At 43.7% G+C, this 16,246-nt stretch overlaps 1 protein-coding gene and 1 pseudogene across 1 annotated transcript; both read right to left on the bottom strand.

Moving 5' to 3' along the window:
• Positions 1 to 1,350: 1,350 nt before the first annotated feature.
• On the bottom strand, positions 1,351 to 3,126 carry LOC129337853 (7-alpha-hydroxycholest-4-en-3-one 12-alpha-hydroxylase-like). Its single transcript, XM_054991809.1, has one exon. The coding sequence runs from the start codon at positions 3,117 to 3,119 to the stop codon at positions 1,578 to 1,580; it is 1,542 nt and encodes a 513-aa protein (XP_054847784.1). The 5' UTR covers positions 3,120 to 3,126; the 3' UTR covers positions 1,351 to 1,577.
• Positions 3,127 to 12,935: 9,809 nt separating this feature from the next.
• LOC129337849 (7-alpha-hydroxycholest-4-en-3-one 12-alpha-hydroxylase-like) lies at positions 12,936 to 14,840 on the bottom strand (annotated as a pseudogene).
• Between the last annotated feature and the right edge of the window lie 1,406 nt (positions 14,841 to 16,246).

A 16,246-nucleotide genomic window follows, 5' to 3' on the forward strand; every position in this document is an offset into this window, starting at 1 on the left:
ACAGCTTGCTCGCAAACAGCAGATTGGGTTATTTGTGGGTTTTTTCTGTTTGTAATGCTGTTCGTGCCCAAGTCTAGTCTGGAGACCAAGTCCTATGAGGAGGTAACGTGATATGATAGCCATCTTCAAGTACTTGAAACGCTGTCATATAGAGGATGGTACAGAGTTGTTTTCCTCTACCAATGGATCAAAATTAAATCAAATGAGTTTTTCAGCTAAACATTAGGAAGAACTTCCAAACACTTAGAGCAAACAGGATGACTCAGCTCAACCCCACCCCTCCTGAGTATATACAAATAACCTACATCTTTTCCACACTGTGACACTGAGAGATCTCTGTCTTTTGGTGTTATACCTCTGAAGATACCAGCCACAGCTGCTGGCGAAACGTCAGGAACTACAATGCCAAGACCATGGCAATACAGCCCGTAAAACCCACAACAACCATAGTTCTCCGGCCGTGAAAGCCTTCGACAATACTTAGAGCAATCCCTCAGTGGAACAGGCTTCCTCAGGGGGTGGTGGGCTCTCCTTCTTTGGAATATTGTAAGCAGAGGCTGTATGGCCATCTGACAACAATGCTGATTTTGTGAACCTACGCAGGTCATGAGAGGGAGGGCAGGAAGGGTTACATCAGTGCTCAATTCTTGTGGCCCCTTTTTACATGCCCAGGGTAATGACAATCAACACTTTGAGGTCAGGAAGTAATTTTCCTCAGGTCAGTTCAGCTTTGGATCCTGCCATCTTCTGGGCAAGGAGCAGGGGTCACTTGGGGTGTGGGAGGGATGTAATTGTGAATTCCCTGCACGATGCAGGGGGTAAAAAAAGGAAAAGAGGGACGGGAACAAATATTACAATTAAAAGAAAAATAAAGTTACACATCACAAGGACAATCAAAATGCAATAATCATACAAGATTTATTATATAGCTTCCAGGTAAATAACACTACACAATATTTCCTCTCTCCATCTTGATAAACCAACTATATACTAACTATAAAATATTTAGCATTATTAATTAAAATACTTTAACATAGCTATACTTTGTTTGCTGATAAACAATATATTTTAGAATATTTACAAAAGATATATTTAATAAACTTCCTACATCTAAGACTAATTATATATAGGATATTATATCATGAAAAGTTGTTAGTACTGATTATGTTATGTTATATTGATCAAATTAAATAGCATAGATTTCTATACACTATATTAAAAATGTAAAGCAAACATCATTACTATAACATCTGCAAATGAAAACTCAGAAAGGAATTTGCAAAATGAATCTGTATCATTTATTTCCTATCACTATCCATAATAGAAGTAATAAGTTTCCCATTTTTTCCCAAATACTTTAAACAGTCTGTTATTTATATAATCCGTTATTTTTACCCTTACAGCATATTCTGCCAACAAACATTCCCTTACTTCTGGACTTTGGAACTTTTGTAACTGCACCAATTCAAGAGACCTTCAGGGAAATTTATGGTCATTTTACAGATTTCTCCGCAGGATGGAACAGAATAAAGGACTGTGAGCTAATAAGCAACAGGGTTATGGAAACAACTTTCCTCTTAGATTCTCTGTCGATACCTAAACTGGATATCATGAGAAGGATGTGAGGTTCCAATCCCACAGCGGCTTGCAACTACCGGTGGTATCTTCTCTTCCCTGTTAACTAGTTCCATGTCAAAGTACATGACCATCAACATCACAAAGATCTTCATTTCATTAACAGCAAAGAATCGCCCAGGGCACATGGAAGGTCCACCCCCCCATGGCATGATGGGATACTTTAACTTTTCCCCATTCTTATAAAACTCTTTTTTCGTGCCGTCTGGGTTCAAGAATCTGTCATATTTGAAATTCTGGGGATCAGGGTAGATTTCAGGATCCATGTGCAGGCCAACGAATGGGGAAAGAATGAGCTGGTCTCCTTTCCGCAAGCTGTATTCTCTCCCATCTGCCATTGCAAGGTCCATATCCTCCATTATGCTTCTGAACAGAAACGGACTTACATTCAAGCGCAGAGTTTCCTGTATTGCGCTGTCCAGAACTGGCGTCTTTATTGTTTCCAAGGATACATTGATCAAGGGGCTGCCTGGCTTGACCTCCTGATCAGTTTCCTTCAGGATTCGGTCTACTTCTTCCTTCACTGCCTTCATCGCTTCTGGATGTTTCAGGAGATGCACAAAAACCCAGAAGATAGCTGGTCCGACGTTAGCTTGTGATGCCCAGAACAGCGGAAACATGAATTGGGTCCGCATCTTTTCCTTCATCCCAGTTTCACACATCTGCCTGTCAATCTCAGCTACCCATTTGCTGATATTATCTTTCTGTGATAGCTTTTCTACAGAAAGCACATCCCAGAAGAAGTTTCTCAGCCTCTCCATCTCCTTCTTGCTCAGGGGATCCATTATGCCAATGGTCATTTGGGGAAAATACTTGTCAAATTTCTGAAAATCTTCAAACCACTCTCCACACTGGGTTGCTGTATGATCCTTAGAAATCTCTTTGCTACATCCACTTTGGGGGGGATCAGTTCCAAACAAAGTCATGAAAGAAGCTTGGAACATGGCTTTGTAGCTGAAGTGGAAGACACCGTCCTGCTGCCACGGCCTTTCCCCATCACCTGAGCTCCGGCTTTTTAGCAACACAGTCTTCAAGTTCTCCATCATCACCTGGTTCAACTCAGCTAAGTTCTTACCTCTAAGATACTTCTTGCTAACTGTTTCCTTAATCTTGTGATGAGATTCACTGAGGTGGAAACCAAATACATTAAAAACAACTGTGGAAGCAAATGTATCAAAATCCAGCTTGTCCTTTGATTCCTTTATTATAGTCCCATAAGTGTGAGGGTCCATCACAAAATTTAAATAATTGCCACCAACCAGCACTGTGAAAATATCTCCGTGTTTCTTCTTCATCTTTTCCAGAAACTCCACAGGGTTCTTCTTGAAACTTAAGCCATGTCCGAGCCATGGAATGAGGCCTTTGTCCAATGGAGCTTCTTTGGGTCTCCTCTTGCGGAAGGCTCCTGCCGTGTAAAGCCCTCCCAGTATGGCAGAAAAGAGGGATGCTAGAAGAGCACAAAGCACAGACTCCCAGAAATGCATCACTGGTGTGCAGGGTGGAAATGCTTTAGTCAAAGGAAATGGAAATCCACAGCTCATCTTATATAGCATTGAATCAGTGGGCAGATGAGGGTTGGCCTGCCTAATTCTATGTTTGAAACAATCAAACACACAATCAATAAGTAAAGTGCAACATGCTCGTATATTCACACACAACTAGTACCAATTCTGCCAGTACAATTCATAAGTATACAACAGGTTGTGTATGAATGCTTCCCATAATAATTTATAAACTTTCCAATGACCGTGTCTGTATACTTTAAATATTCTGAAAGCAAGCAATCCTCTGGCATGAGCCTCACTCAGAGAGACTCCGGGACCGAGTCAAGGTAAGTTTTTAGTTCCTTTCATTAATGGGTGTTTTCTTTCTTTTTCTTCAACAGATGTTTTGATGAAAAGGTGGAGGTCCGAATGCTGCGCCCGAACTGGGGCTGGCTATCATTCACACAGATTTTCGTCTTGCAGACTTCCTCAGGGGCATACAGTCGTCCACTCTAGATATCACAAAGTATGCATTTGTAAGTGATTTATGAATGAACTGTAACATACACAGGTAAGCTGCTTGTTGTATAGATAAAAAAAATCTTTATTAATTTTTGTAAAAGGGTTTGTTTTGAAGCCATATTTTGTGATATCTAGAGTGGACAACTGTATGCCCCTGAGGAAGTCCACAAGATGAAAGGCTGGTGCTTACTGAATTCAGACTAAACTTCTTTTACTGTTCTGTCTTTCGTTTAAAATTACTTGCTTTCATGTTAGAAGAGGGAGGGGGAGTTCCCATTGCCCTGGGGGGAGAGCAGTTGATTTGCTTGTGACCTGTACCCCCTGCAATTGTAACATGTTAATTGTTTTGCCTTTGGAGTGGTAGCAAATGAGTTTTGCCCTGTCTCATACTGGGTTGCTGTAGTGAACCTTTGTTTGCTTCAGGATTCTCTCTTTCTGGCCAACGTAGTCCCCTTAGGATGCTTGCCAGTTTGATAGTTTGAGAAATGTCTTTCTCCAGGGCTGGAAGTGGCAACTTGCGTTTTTGCTCTTAGGGAGACTTTATGAACAAACTGTTCAGGACATTCTCGTAAATTGAGTTTAAAGCTTTATGTCTTGCAACTTCCTTTTCAATTTGTATGGCTGTTTTTCGAAAATTTATTTTTCCCTTCATTTCAAGTTGGGAGATTACTGGCAGAAATGTATGGCCTAGAGATTTAAGCAAAGCTCCAACCTTGACAGAATCATCTTTTTCTTCCCCTGCTTGGGCATACTGAAAGAACAGGTCCAGTAGCTCCCTCACGTGACTTTTAAAACTTTGCCCATTTGAACGTCTTAACGCTTGCAATTGATCTTGCAAAAGTGACCTGGTTGCCCAATCATCTCTCATATGCTCTTTAAGTATAAGGTCATACATCTGCTTAGCTGTTTCACAGCCCTGAATCAATTCTAGATAATGGGTAGAGATAGAATTTACAATGAATGCTTGTGCTATATTATTTTCCTGGTTCCACTTCACTCTCTCGTCACCCTCAGCTGATGGGCCTTTTGTGAGGTGTTTCTCCAGGTGCTTTTTCTTGAGATTGTAGGATGTACTCGAATGTGCCCCAAAAGTGTAGTAAGCAGAAACCCTTCAGGACATCTGAGAGGCATTTATGAGACACTAGATATAGAAACATTACAATCAATCATCAACGTTAAAAGATTTCTTTGTATACAATTTTTTTTGGTAAAGAATTTTGTCAGAATATTATGTTGAGACCAAGAGGGAAGAAAGCAGTGGAGTGGGGGGGATCCCAAAGAAGGTCTACTTGGACGTAAGGCCCGTGCTATTCAATAGAGCTTGCTCTGAGAAAATTGCTTTCAGGCTTCTTTAGGGAGGGGAGAATAAGCTCCACGGGATCCAGCAGGGATCCCTCCCAGGCAACCACGAATAGGGGTCCAGTGCCACCAGGGCTTCTGCCTTCTCCTTAGTGACCCTCAGGTGAAGCATGGGGAAGAGTGTTTAGGCCGTCAATTCAGCGTGCCCCCTCCCAGCAATGCACCTGCATGAAGATTAATTTGTATTCTGCTCTTCTTCCCCTCAGCACCCCCCCACTCTGTCCTGGGAGCCACTGCGAAGCGCCCGCTTGTCGCCCGAAGGGGGCTTGGTGAATTGGTGGCCTGAGTACTCCTCCCAGCAGCAACCGGATGCTTCACAGCGGCCTGGAGGCCAAAGCAGGAGGGCGTTGATGGGAGGCATGGGGAGGAGTGCTTAGGCTGTCGATTCGGTGAGCCCCTTCTCGGCGGCAAGTGGGCGCTTCATAGCGGCCTTGAGGTTAGAATCATCAACAGTGCGGCTGAGCGAGGCTAAAAAGTGAGCTGTCGACAATATAACTTGCCTTTTATATATATTGGATACCATTGGGTAAGGACAGCTGTGCATAATCAGTGTGGTACAATCAGAACATAAATATAGATTGCCTTCATAATCTAGTGCTTGTAGGTTGTTATTCCAACTCAGCTTGTTATTCCAACTCAGCTGCTAAACTAAAGCATGACTTACTTCCTACTGAAAAACTGGGCAGAATCCTGCGTACATTTTTTTATCGTATTTCTACAAATAGAAAAAGGCAAGAAACTAAAATTATGAAAAAAGAATGAAATACAGAAATTCAGTGAAGATGCTCAACGTTTCTCTGGAAGGGCCAGGGCCTCTCAGTCCCCTTTCTGTGATTTCCATCCAGTAAGTAAGGTTGATTACAATTAGACGAGGCGTATGAGTGAATGGCATCCACAGAGATGTTACTGTGGTTAAGGATATACTTATCTGCTTATCACGTTCCACTGCATTTCACCATGTGAAACGTCAGTGTTCTTGGTAAGATCTGATGTGTTAATTCGATGTTGCCTACCGATCCGCAATTGGGAGCCGTTCTCTCCGACACTGGTTCTTCGAATGTGGGTTGGTTATTCATTTGACTGGAACATTTCACTCACCTTTCTCTTGTTTGTAGCCTTAGGCCTATTGAATATACACTTGATGTGATTTGATCAAGTGACCCTGATTTACAATAATTTATGCTGGAATAAATTTTTGTTCTGTTGCGGCCCCATTTCATGTTTGCCGCAACAGATTCACAAACTGGAATTTTCATTGTGTGTTGGGTTCACAGTTGCACTGAACATGTTAACTATAGAAAAGACTAAGGAAGATGAAATGACACTATAAACCTGGGAGACCAATACAGCATCCCAAACTCCTGAGTCAGGTTAGAACTAAATGCTGTCATTTGGCAGTAGCCATATTCTACAACAGGTCAAGTTCTCTGTAGTCAAAGTATAGAGGGGCTGAAGCTCCTATATCACTGTCTCCAGGGCCCTAGCGGTTTGAAAACTTCAGCAAGCCTCATTTTGCGAAGTTGTCCCTCATATCAGAAACCAGGAGATTTCCCTCAACTCTTTCCAAAGCAACTGGCTCAGGGAAGCAATGCTACACGATGATCAATGAGACACATTGGAAAGAGACACACCATCACTTGCCAGGAATGGAAGACAGAGCCAAACTTTATTAAACAGATTGGCTTAATTTATGGGGCCCCTTTTAATGTATATTTCAAATGTGAAGTTTCTGTCTGGGTGAAAACCAGGCAGCCCTACTGCCATACTGAAGATTTTTTTTGAGAGAGAGTGAATCAGGAAGTAAGATGAGACAGAGAAGATAGGTGCTTGATAAAAAATTAAAAATGGGCCTATTGCTTCATTTTGAGGATTAAAGGTAGAACCTGGGCCTGAAAAGTTTGAAGTATTTCTATAAATGCATCACACCACGGGCAGAAGGTGGCTGCTTTCTACCAATGAAAGGCCCCTTATGCTTATCACAAAGCTATACTCTATCATCCAGTTTTTACCTCCACTATTCATTCCTAGGTCAGCTGTCAGCTATCAGAATCCGAAATATTAATGCCGTGCTTAATTTGAAGAATGTAATTATGATGATGATGGTTTGCAGATGTTTGAAGCCAATCAGCTCTCAAGGAGGCAATATCTTTGCGCAAAGGAAAGGCATCTAGGTAAATGGTTCGTAGAATGAAAAGGCTGGGTGGGACCAGATAAGTGTTGTCAAATTTAATTCCAGATTGCAAGGAATGATCCTCCACAGATCAAACCCCCCTCACAATCTATAATTCCACATGGCTGTGAGACTCATTTAAATGTGATAGTAAACACATGGTTGCTGCTGAAACCGGCAGTTATGAATCTCGTTCCCCACCCCTTCTGTATCATCAAGTAGAAATTACCTCCCAGCCGGGTTCTGCGGCACTATATCCTTCTCATTGTTGAATGCTGAATGTTGCGATGACATGTGACAAGTTCTAGTTAGGGTTCAGTTTGGCAATGGTGGGGGGGCAGAGACATGGTGGAGGGTAGCATTGACAAACTGATGTAAAATTATAGAGTTTCCAGCAATTCCTAGAGCTACCCATCATCACTGGTCGTGTTTTCTCCAGAAGTGATGTTGTAATGTTGACACTGGTGCCATATTTACCACCACCCCCATGTCCTCTTGCAGTGGCATCTGGCAATGAGAGCTTGTATTGAGGCATCCCCTATCCCCTTCTGGGAGCTTGGCTGACCAAGTTATAGCTGATGGCGCAAGGTGTGTGTGTGGGGGGGGCGGGATTGAATAAATTACAGGTGCCATTTTTTGCAGCAATTGCTTATTTATGGAAATGTCTAAATTGGCCTTCAGCCTATGGCTCCATGTCCATAACCTAGATCAGCTGGTTGTAGTATCTTCTACAACTGTATTGTATTAAATGCTAAAATCCAAGCTGTTGTACTGCTTTCGCTTTTATCTCCTGGGGATTTAGGAAGAGACCAGTTTTTGCATAAATGACAAAACACCCATAATCTTAAAGTATACCTCCTTTAACATGCGTCCGAATGGTTATAAAAACCATTGGCATCGTTTCAACTGTCTCTTGGTAGTCAGCACGACAGTACTTATTGCATATAATCCTTATGTATTACATAAATAGAAAATAACCACAACAAATCATGTGATCCCCGACCACAAATTTAGAATGGTTCCATCCTTGTGATATAGTGGAACAGCTTTTGTAATAAGTAGAAGTAAGACGCACATCTAGATGTAATCACATTTTGTAGCAGACCATTCGGTTTCGTTTTCGCAGCCATGTCGGACGCTCCTCTCGGCAGGTCCGAGAGGAAGCGGCTGAGCCGCCTGGCTGGGCGGCTGATCTGCAAAGGTTAGCCCCCAGACTCTCAGGCAGGGAGTCTGAGTCCGGGACGCGGCGGGAAGAGCCCTCTGACAGATCGAGACAGGGGGTAAATCGCCCGTTTGTCCCCATGGAGGCCGGCAGACGAGCGCAGCACCTAGTGTGCTGCCGGGCTATGGAAAACAGCAAGGAGCAGGATTAGGCGAAAGCCTGCAAGTAAGTGAATCCCTTCTGTTACTACAAGCGTATGTGAGGAGTGGTGGGGTCTGAAGGTTAGAAGACTCGGATTTTCCCCCCCTCATAGAGTCTCGGAAGATTGGCGGTCCCCCCCCCCTAAAATGGCAGCAAAAAAGCAGAGTCCTTCTCTTGGCAAGTCAGTTACGGCGGCCTTGCAGAGGGGTGAGACGCTTGAGGAACTGGTTAAAAGAGTGGTTATGGAATCCATAAAACCCTTTGTTGACAAGCTGAATGAAACAGATCAAAGGGTGGGCTTAATTGAAAGCGATGTGAAAGCCATTAAAGAAGCAGCGGGGGGGGGCAGAGAAGTCTGCCCGGGAAAGTGCGTCACTTACGAGAGCAACGAACAGGGAATTAAAGTTGGTGGAAAACCAGCTGATCGGACTGCAAGTGGAGCGAACACAAACCATTTTGCGTCTCCAGAATGTTAAAGAGGAGGAAAAAGAGGATTTATGGGATCTCGCCTCGGAACTTTTAGCGACACCCGCGAGGGCAACTAAAGAAGAAGTGAAAAGCGCCATTTTGGGAGTCCATTGAGCATCTTCAAAATATGCAACGAAGTGGCAGCTGCCTCGCGAGATTGTTATTGAGTTTTCATCTAGGAGGGTTCAGGACAGTATCCTATATAATTCATACAATGCGGAATTGGACTTTCTGGGAAATAAAGTCAAGATATTGAAGGACGTTCCATTTTTAGTGCGGAAGAAAAGATTTAAGTACAAGATGTTGGCAGCTCTTTTGAGGGAACGGGACATAAAGTACAAATGGCTACTCCCGGAAGGAATCGGGTTTAGTTATAAAGATAAAGCTTACAAGATTAATTCGGAAGATCAGCTAAGGGATTTTGTGGAGAAAAATTCAGAATTGGGATCAGACACCAAGCAAAAAGAAAAGGATCCGAAGCCTGAAGGGAGGGGGGAGGCAATGGGCGCTCTGGCGGTAGCTGCGCAGAGGGAATTGCGCCCGAGGCCCAGGGGAGGGGAAAAGATTTAATTTGAACTGTAATTTGTAATTTGTATGATCAACCACTCCGTCACTATGGTTGTTGTGGGTTTTCCGGGCTGTATTGCCGTGGTCTTGGCATTGTAGTTCCTGACGTTTCGCCAGCAGCTGTGGCTGGCATCTTCAGAGGTGTAGCACCAAAAGACGTATTGCCGTGGTCTTGGCATTGTAGTTCCTGACGTTTCGCCAGCAGCTGTGGCTGGCATCTTCAGAGGTGTAGCACCAAAAGACAGAGATCTCTGTCTTTTGGTGCTACACCTCTGAAGATGCCAGCCACAGCTGCTGGCGAAACGTCAGGAACTACAATGCCAAGATCACGGCAATACAGCCCGGAAAACGCACAACAACCATCGTTCTCCGGCCGTGAAAGCCTTCGACAATACACTCCGTCACTATTTTATTAAGCTATTTTTTTTACTATGGCAGTATGAAGGGAAAGCATTGAAATGTAGTGTTTAGTGTTTGTAGGTCGCCTTCCCCCTTTTTCCACCCCTCCCTCCCTTTTTCTTTTTTCTCCCTTTTTCCCCATCCCTTGTGTTATTGTAGTCATTTTTAGTTACTGTTTTGTAGGTTATGTATGTATGTAGTCGTTTTGCATGTTAGATATTGAAAAATAAAAAATATTATGAAAAAAAAACATTTTGTAGCAGACCTTCCTCAGAAGTAATATGTAAAAATTGTTGGTTTTTTGTTAATTGTGTCTTTTTACAACGTGATCCTGGTTTGTTTTTTTCAGTACTAAATGCAGGCATACATTGCAGAGATACTACATCTATTTTAATGATTTACTTGTTTGTGTATTTAGAACATGTATATGCCACCTCGAGGCAGCTTATGATAAAATCATAACACAGCATAAAAGTCATGAAAACAAACTGTTAATGATAATTCAAGTATCCTGACCCCAAGCTATTTGGTATCCTGACTCCAAGCTATTTGGTGATGGGAAGTGCCATCAAGTTGCCAGTGACTTTTGACAACTCCTTTGGGTTTCCAAGGCAAGAGACCAACAGTGGTGCATAGAAGCCTCGGTGCATGGAGGTCAGCTTTGCTTAGTAGCGAAGACCTGACAAGATCTGGTTTGTCTGAACAGTGAAAGTCAGGGCTTTAAAAACCATTTAGGGATTTAAAATTAAGAACCCACAGTTTTGGGTACCACAATTTAAGAAGGATATAGGTAAGCTGGAATGTGTCCAGAGGAGGGCAATGAAGATGGTGAGGGGTCTGGTGTAGACATGGGCATGAATGGAAAAAAAAACCCTGAACACCCTGTTTGTCATTCAGTGCCATCCATGAACAACGAACATGGAGGAACGTGAACTGTTCCTGGACATGTTTGTTGTTTGTTGTTCATGGGAGCCAGAACCCACCCCCACTTATCCCCCCTCTCCTCAAACCCACTTACTTGGCCCTTTAAAGATCTCTTTAAACTATCAGCTGGCAGGCGGCAGGGGGGAATTCCCCCTGCTGACTGCCAGCTGATAGTTTAAAGGGCCAGGAGAGCAGTCGCACAGCCAGGCTGCTTGCCCAGTGCGAGAGAGGTGGGGAGATTCTCCCCATCCCTCTCACACCCGGGAGAATCTTCCCAATGTCCAATACCCTCCAAATTTGCAGGGGTATAGTCCCCATTGTTCTCTGAGGACTTCTCCCCCGCCCCCAATTTCAGAGAGATTGCACCCTGGGAAAGGCATGATCCATGGCTCTCCCCCTTTAGTCCTCTCTGTCCTCTGAAGACTCCCCCCCCCCCGTTTCAGAGAGATTGCATCCCGGAAAAGCATGATCCATGGGTCTTCCCCTTTAGTCCCCACAGTCCTCTGAAGACCCACCAAGTTTCAGAGAGATTGCTCCCCAGGAAAGGCATGGTCCATGTGCCCCCCCCCTTGCTGTCATTTTCTGTTCACAGTGGCAAAAACGGAACTGCCTGTTGGAAGGCAGCTACTTTGAGGGGTTACAAACTGACCTTCCCAATGTCCAATACCCACCAAATTTGCAGGGGACATAGTCCTCACTGTCTTCCGAAGATCTCCCCACGTTTCAGAGAGATTGCACCCCGGGAAAGTCATGACGCATGGGTCTCCCCCTTTGTTGTCATTTTCTCTTCACAGTGGCTAAAATGGGACTCACTGCTGGAAGTTCTTTGAAGGGTTAAAGCCAGAAGGAGTTCAGACAGAGTTCAGTCCCTTTCTCTCCGGTTGCCAAGGGGATTGATTGCAGCAGGCTCCAGACTGTCTGGCTTGCCTAATGGCTGCCAAAGGCAGCAAAGGAGGCTTGCAACGACCACCTGTTCGTTTAGAATGGAGCACCACGAACAGCTTGCTCGCAAACAGCAGATTGGGTTATTTGTGGGTTTTTTCTGTTTGTAATGCTGTTCGTGCCCAAGTCTAGTCTGGAGACCAAGTCTTATGAGGAGGTAACGTGATATGATAGCCATCTTCAAGTACTTGAAAGGCTGTCATACAGAGGATGGTACAGAGTTGTTTTCCGCTACCAATGGATCAAAATTAAATCAAATGAGTTTTTCAGCTAAACATTAGGAAGAACTTCCAAACACTTAGAGCAATCCCTCAGTGGAACAGGCTTCCTCAGGGGGTGGTGGGCTCTGCTTCTTTGGAGTTTTTTAAGCAAGAGGCTGTATGGCCATCTGACAACAATGCTGATTTTGTGAACCTAGGCAGGTCATGAGAGGGAGGGCAGGAAGGGTTACATCAGAGCTCAGTTCTTGTGGCCTCTTTTTACATGCCCAGGGTAATGACAATCAACACTTTGAGGTTAGGAAGTAATTTTCCTCAGGTCAGTTCAGCTATGGATCCTGCCATCTTCTGGGCATGGAGCAGGGGTCACTTGGGGTATGGGAGGTGTGTAATTGTGAATTCCCTGCACGATGCAGGGGGTAAAAAAAGGAAAAGAGGGACGGGAACAAATATTACAATTAAAAGAAAAATAAAGTTACACATCACAAGGACAATCAAAATGCAATAATCATACAAGATTTATTATATAGCTTCCAGGTAAATAACACTACACAATATTTCCTCTCTCCATCTTGATAAACCAACTATATACCAACTATAAAATATTTAGTGTTATTAATTAAAATACTTTAACATAGCTATACTTTGGCTGTTGTGGGTTTTCCGGGCTGTATCTGATATCTCTCAGAGAAAGCCTTCGACAATCCATAGCTATACTTTGTTTGCTGATAAACAATATATTTTAGAATATTTACAAAAGTTATACTTAATAAACTTCTTACATCTAAGACTAGTTATATATAGGATATGATATCATGAAAAGTTGTTAGTACTGATTATGTTATGTTATATTGATCAAATTAAATAGCATAGATTTCTATACACTATATCAAAAATGTAAAGCAAACATCATTACTATAACATCTGCAAATGAAAACTCAGAAAGGAATTTGCAAAATGAATCTGTATCACTTATTTCCCATCACTATCCATAATAGGAGTAATAAGTTTCCCATTTTTCCCAAATACTTTAAACAGTCTGTTATTTATATAATCCGTTATTTTTACCCTTACAGCATATTCTGCCAACAAACATTCCCTTACTTCTGGACTTTGGAACTTTTGTAACTGCACCAATTCAAGATACCTTCAGGGAAATTTATGGTCATTTTACAGATTTCTCCGCAGGATGGAACAGAATAAAGGACTGTGAGCTAATAAGCAACAGGGTTATGGAAACAACTTTCCTCTTAGATTCTCTGTCGATACCTAAACTGGATATCATGAGAAGGATGTGAGGTTCCAAATCCACAGTGGCTTGCATCTACCGGCGGTATCTTCTCCTCCCTGTTAACCAGTTCCATGTCAAAGTACGTGACCATCAACATCACAAAAATTTTCATTTCATTAACAGCAAAGAATCGCCCAGGGCACATGGAAGGTCCACCTCCCCATGGCATGATGTGATACTTTAGCTTTTCCCCATTCTTATAAAACTCTTTTTTCGTGCCGTCTTGGTTCAAGAATCTGTCATATTTGAAATTCTGGGGATCAGGGTAGATTTCAGGATCCATCTGCAGGCCAACGAATGGGAAAAGAATGAGCTGGTCTCCTTTCCGCAAGCTGTATTCTCTCCCATCTGCCATTGCAAGGTCCATATCCTCCATTATGCTTCTGAACAGAAACGGACTTACATTCAAGCGCAGAGTTTCCTGTATTGCGCTGTCCAGAACTGGCGTCTTTATTGTTTCCAAGGACACATTGATCAAGGGGCTGCCTGGCTTGACCTCCTGATCAGTTTCCTTCAGGATTCAGTCTACTTCTTCCTTCACTGCCTTCATCGCTTCTGGATGTTTCAGGAGATGCACAAAAACCCAGAAGGTAGCTGGTCCGGTGTTAGCTTGTGATGTCCAGAACAGCACAAACATGAATTTGGTCCGCATCTTTTCCGTCATCCCAGTTTCACACATCTGCCTGTCAACCTCAGCTACCCACTTGCTGATACTTTCTTTCTGTGATAGCTTTTCTACAGACAGCACATCCCAGAAGAAGTTTCTCAGCCTCTCTGTCTCCTTCTTGCTCAGGGGATCCATTATGCCAATGATCATTTGGGGGAGGTACTTGTCAAATTTCTGAAAACCTTCAAACCACTCTCCACACTGGGTTGCTATATGATCCTTAGAAGTTTCTTTGCTATCTCCACTTTGGGTGGGATCGGTTCCAAACAAAGTCATGAAAGCAGCTTGGAACATGGCTTTGTAGCTGAAGTGGAGGACACCATCCTGCTGCCACGGCCTTTCCCCATCACCTGAGCCCAGACCGCAAAATATCACAGTCTTCAAGTTCTCCATCATCACCTGGTTCAACTCAGCTAAATTCTTACCTCTAAGATACTTCTTAACTGTTTCCTTAATCTTGTGATGAGATTCACTTGGGCGGAAACCAAATACATTAAAAGCAACTGTGGAAGCAAATGTATCAAAATCCAGCTTGTCCTTTGATTCCTTTATTATAGTCCCATAAGTGTGAGGGTCCATCACAAAATTTAAATAATTGCCACCAACCAGCACTGTGAAAATATCTCCGTGTTTCTTCTTCATCTTTTCCAGAAGCTCCACAGGGTTCTTCTTGAAACTTAAGCCATGTCCGAGCCATGGAATGAGGCCTTTGTCCAATGGAGCTTCTTTGGGTCTCCTCTTGCGGAAGGCTCCTGCCGTGTAAAGCCCTCCCAGTATGGCAGAAAAGAGGGATGCTAGAAGAGCACAAAGCACAGACTCCCAGAAATGCATCACTGGTGTGCAGGGTGGAAATGCTTTAGTCAAAAGAAATGGAAATCCACAGCTCATCTTATATAGCATTGAATCAGTGGGCAGATGAGGGTTGGCCTGCCTAATTCTATGTTTGAAACAATCAAACACACAATAAGTAAAGTGCAACATGCTCATATATTCACATACATCTAGTACCAATTCTGCCAGTACAATTCATAAGTATACAACAGGTTGTGTATGAATGCTTCCAACAATAATTTATGAACTTTCCTATGACCGTGTCTGTATACTTTAAATATTCTGAAAGCAAGCAATCCTCTGGCATGAGCCTCACTCAGAGAGACTCTGGTGTTACCAGAACTGCTTTTTTATAATGGGGAAATTAGCTTAGTAGTCTGGAACTAAAATTAGCGCGGATCTAACCAATGTTTACGGAGGTCCCGATTCCAGACACTCTAGTGACAAAGAGGCAGACTACAAATAGGTTCAATAAATACGTGTATTTACTAATAGTGTGGCGTAAGCCTGAACTTGCACATACATACAAGAGAGCATACAAGGACTAGGAAATGCAGAGTAAGAAGTATAGAGACGGTCACTTGAGCAGGTACCCACGATGATAAGGGAAATACAATCCTGAAGCGGAGCAGAGACATGACAGCGAGGTGGTCCAATGCCAGCAATGGATCCACGGACAGACATCAAGGGGTGGCATACGCAACATGCGGAATGGCATACGCAACATGCGGTCTGAGGGACCAGCTTAAATACCCCAAAACGTACCCTGGGGCTGGTGCTGTACTTGGTGGTTCTCACAGATTAAAACAAAGGCTTTAATGGCCTACTGAATGGCTTAGATGGGCCACTTTAGGAATCTGATCGTGATAAGTGACACCTCAGGAAGAGGGGACAAAGGAGGGAGGGAGAAATCCGAGTGGGCTGAATGGATGTTTCAGCGAACAGGGCTTGCCCTGATGTCATCAGCTCTGGAATGCAGAGGTTTCTTTGAGATGCATTCTCTAAGTGCTTGGGATGGTCGGCACTTAGCTTGTTCTCCGGGGCTGCTCCTAAGATATGCAGAGCGGTGCGAGGTTCTCTCGCTGTGGACGTGGTGTGTCCATTTCACCGAAATGGCTTCTCAAAGCAGGCTTCTTCCCTCAGTCTTCTGGCTGCCTAAGAACATGGTCGCCGGCTGGGCATGGCGGAGGCTTGTTAGCAGGTTGCCCGGTAGCGAGGGCCAGCTCGGGGACTGGCCCGTGGGAGGCTCCAGGCGGGAACTGACCAGGGAGCGCCTAGCCAGGCCCGCTGGAGGTTTCCCCGGCAGGCACCTGGTTGCTAACAGCGGCTTGGGCACAGATGAGGCAGGCTTCCATGGAGGCAGGGGGAACAGCACGTAAAACACAGTCCATAGCAAGGAACAGGCG

The sequence above is a fragment of the Eublepharis macularius genome, chromosome 11 (assembly GCF_028583425.1).
Source record: "Eublepharis macularius isolate TG4126 chromosome 11, MPM_Emac_v1.0, whole genome shotgun sequence".
Taxonomy (NCBI): domain Eukaryota; kingdom Metazoa; phylum Chordata; class Lepidosauria; order Squamata; family Eublepharidae; genus Eublepharis; species Eublepharis macularius.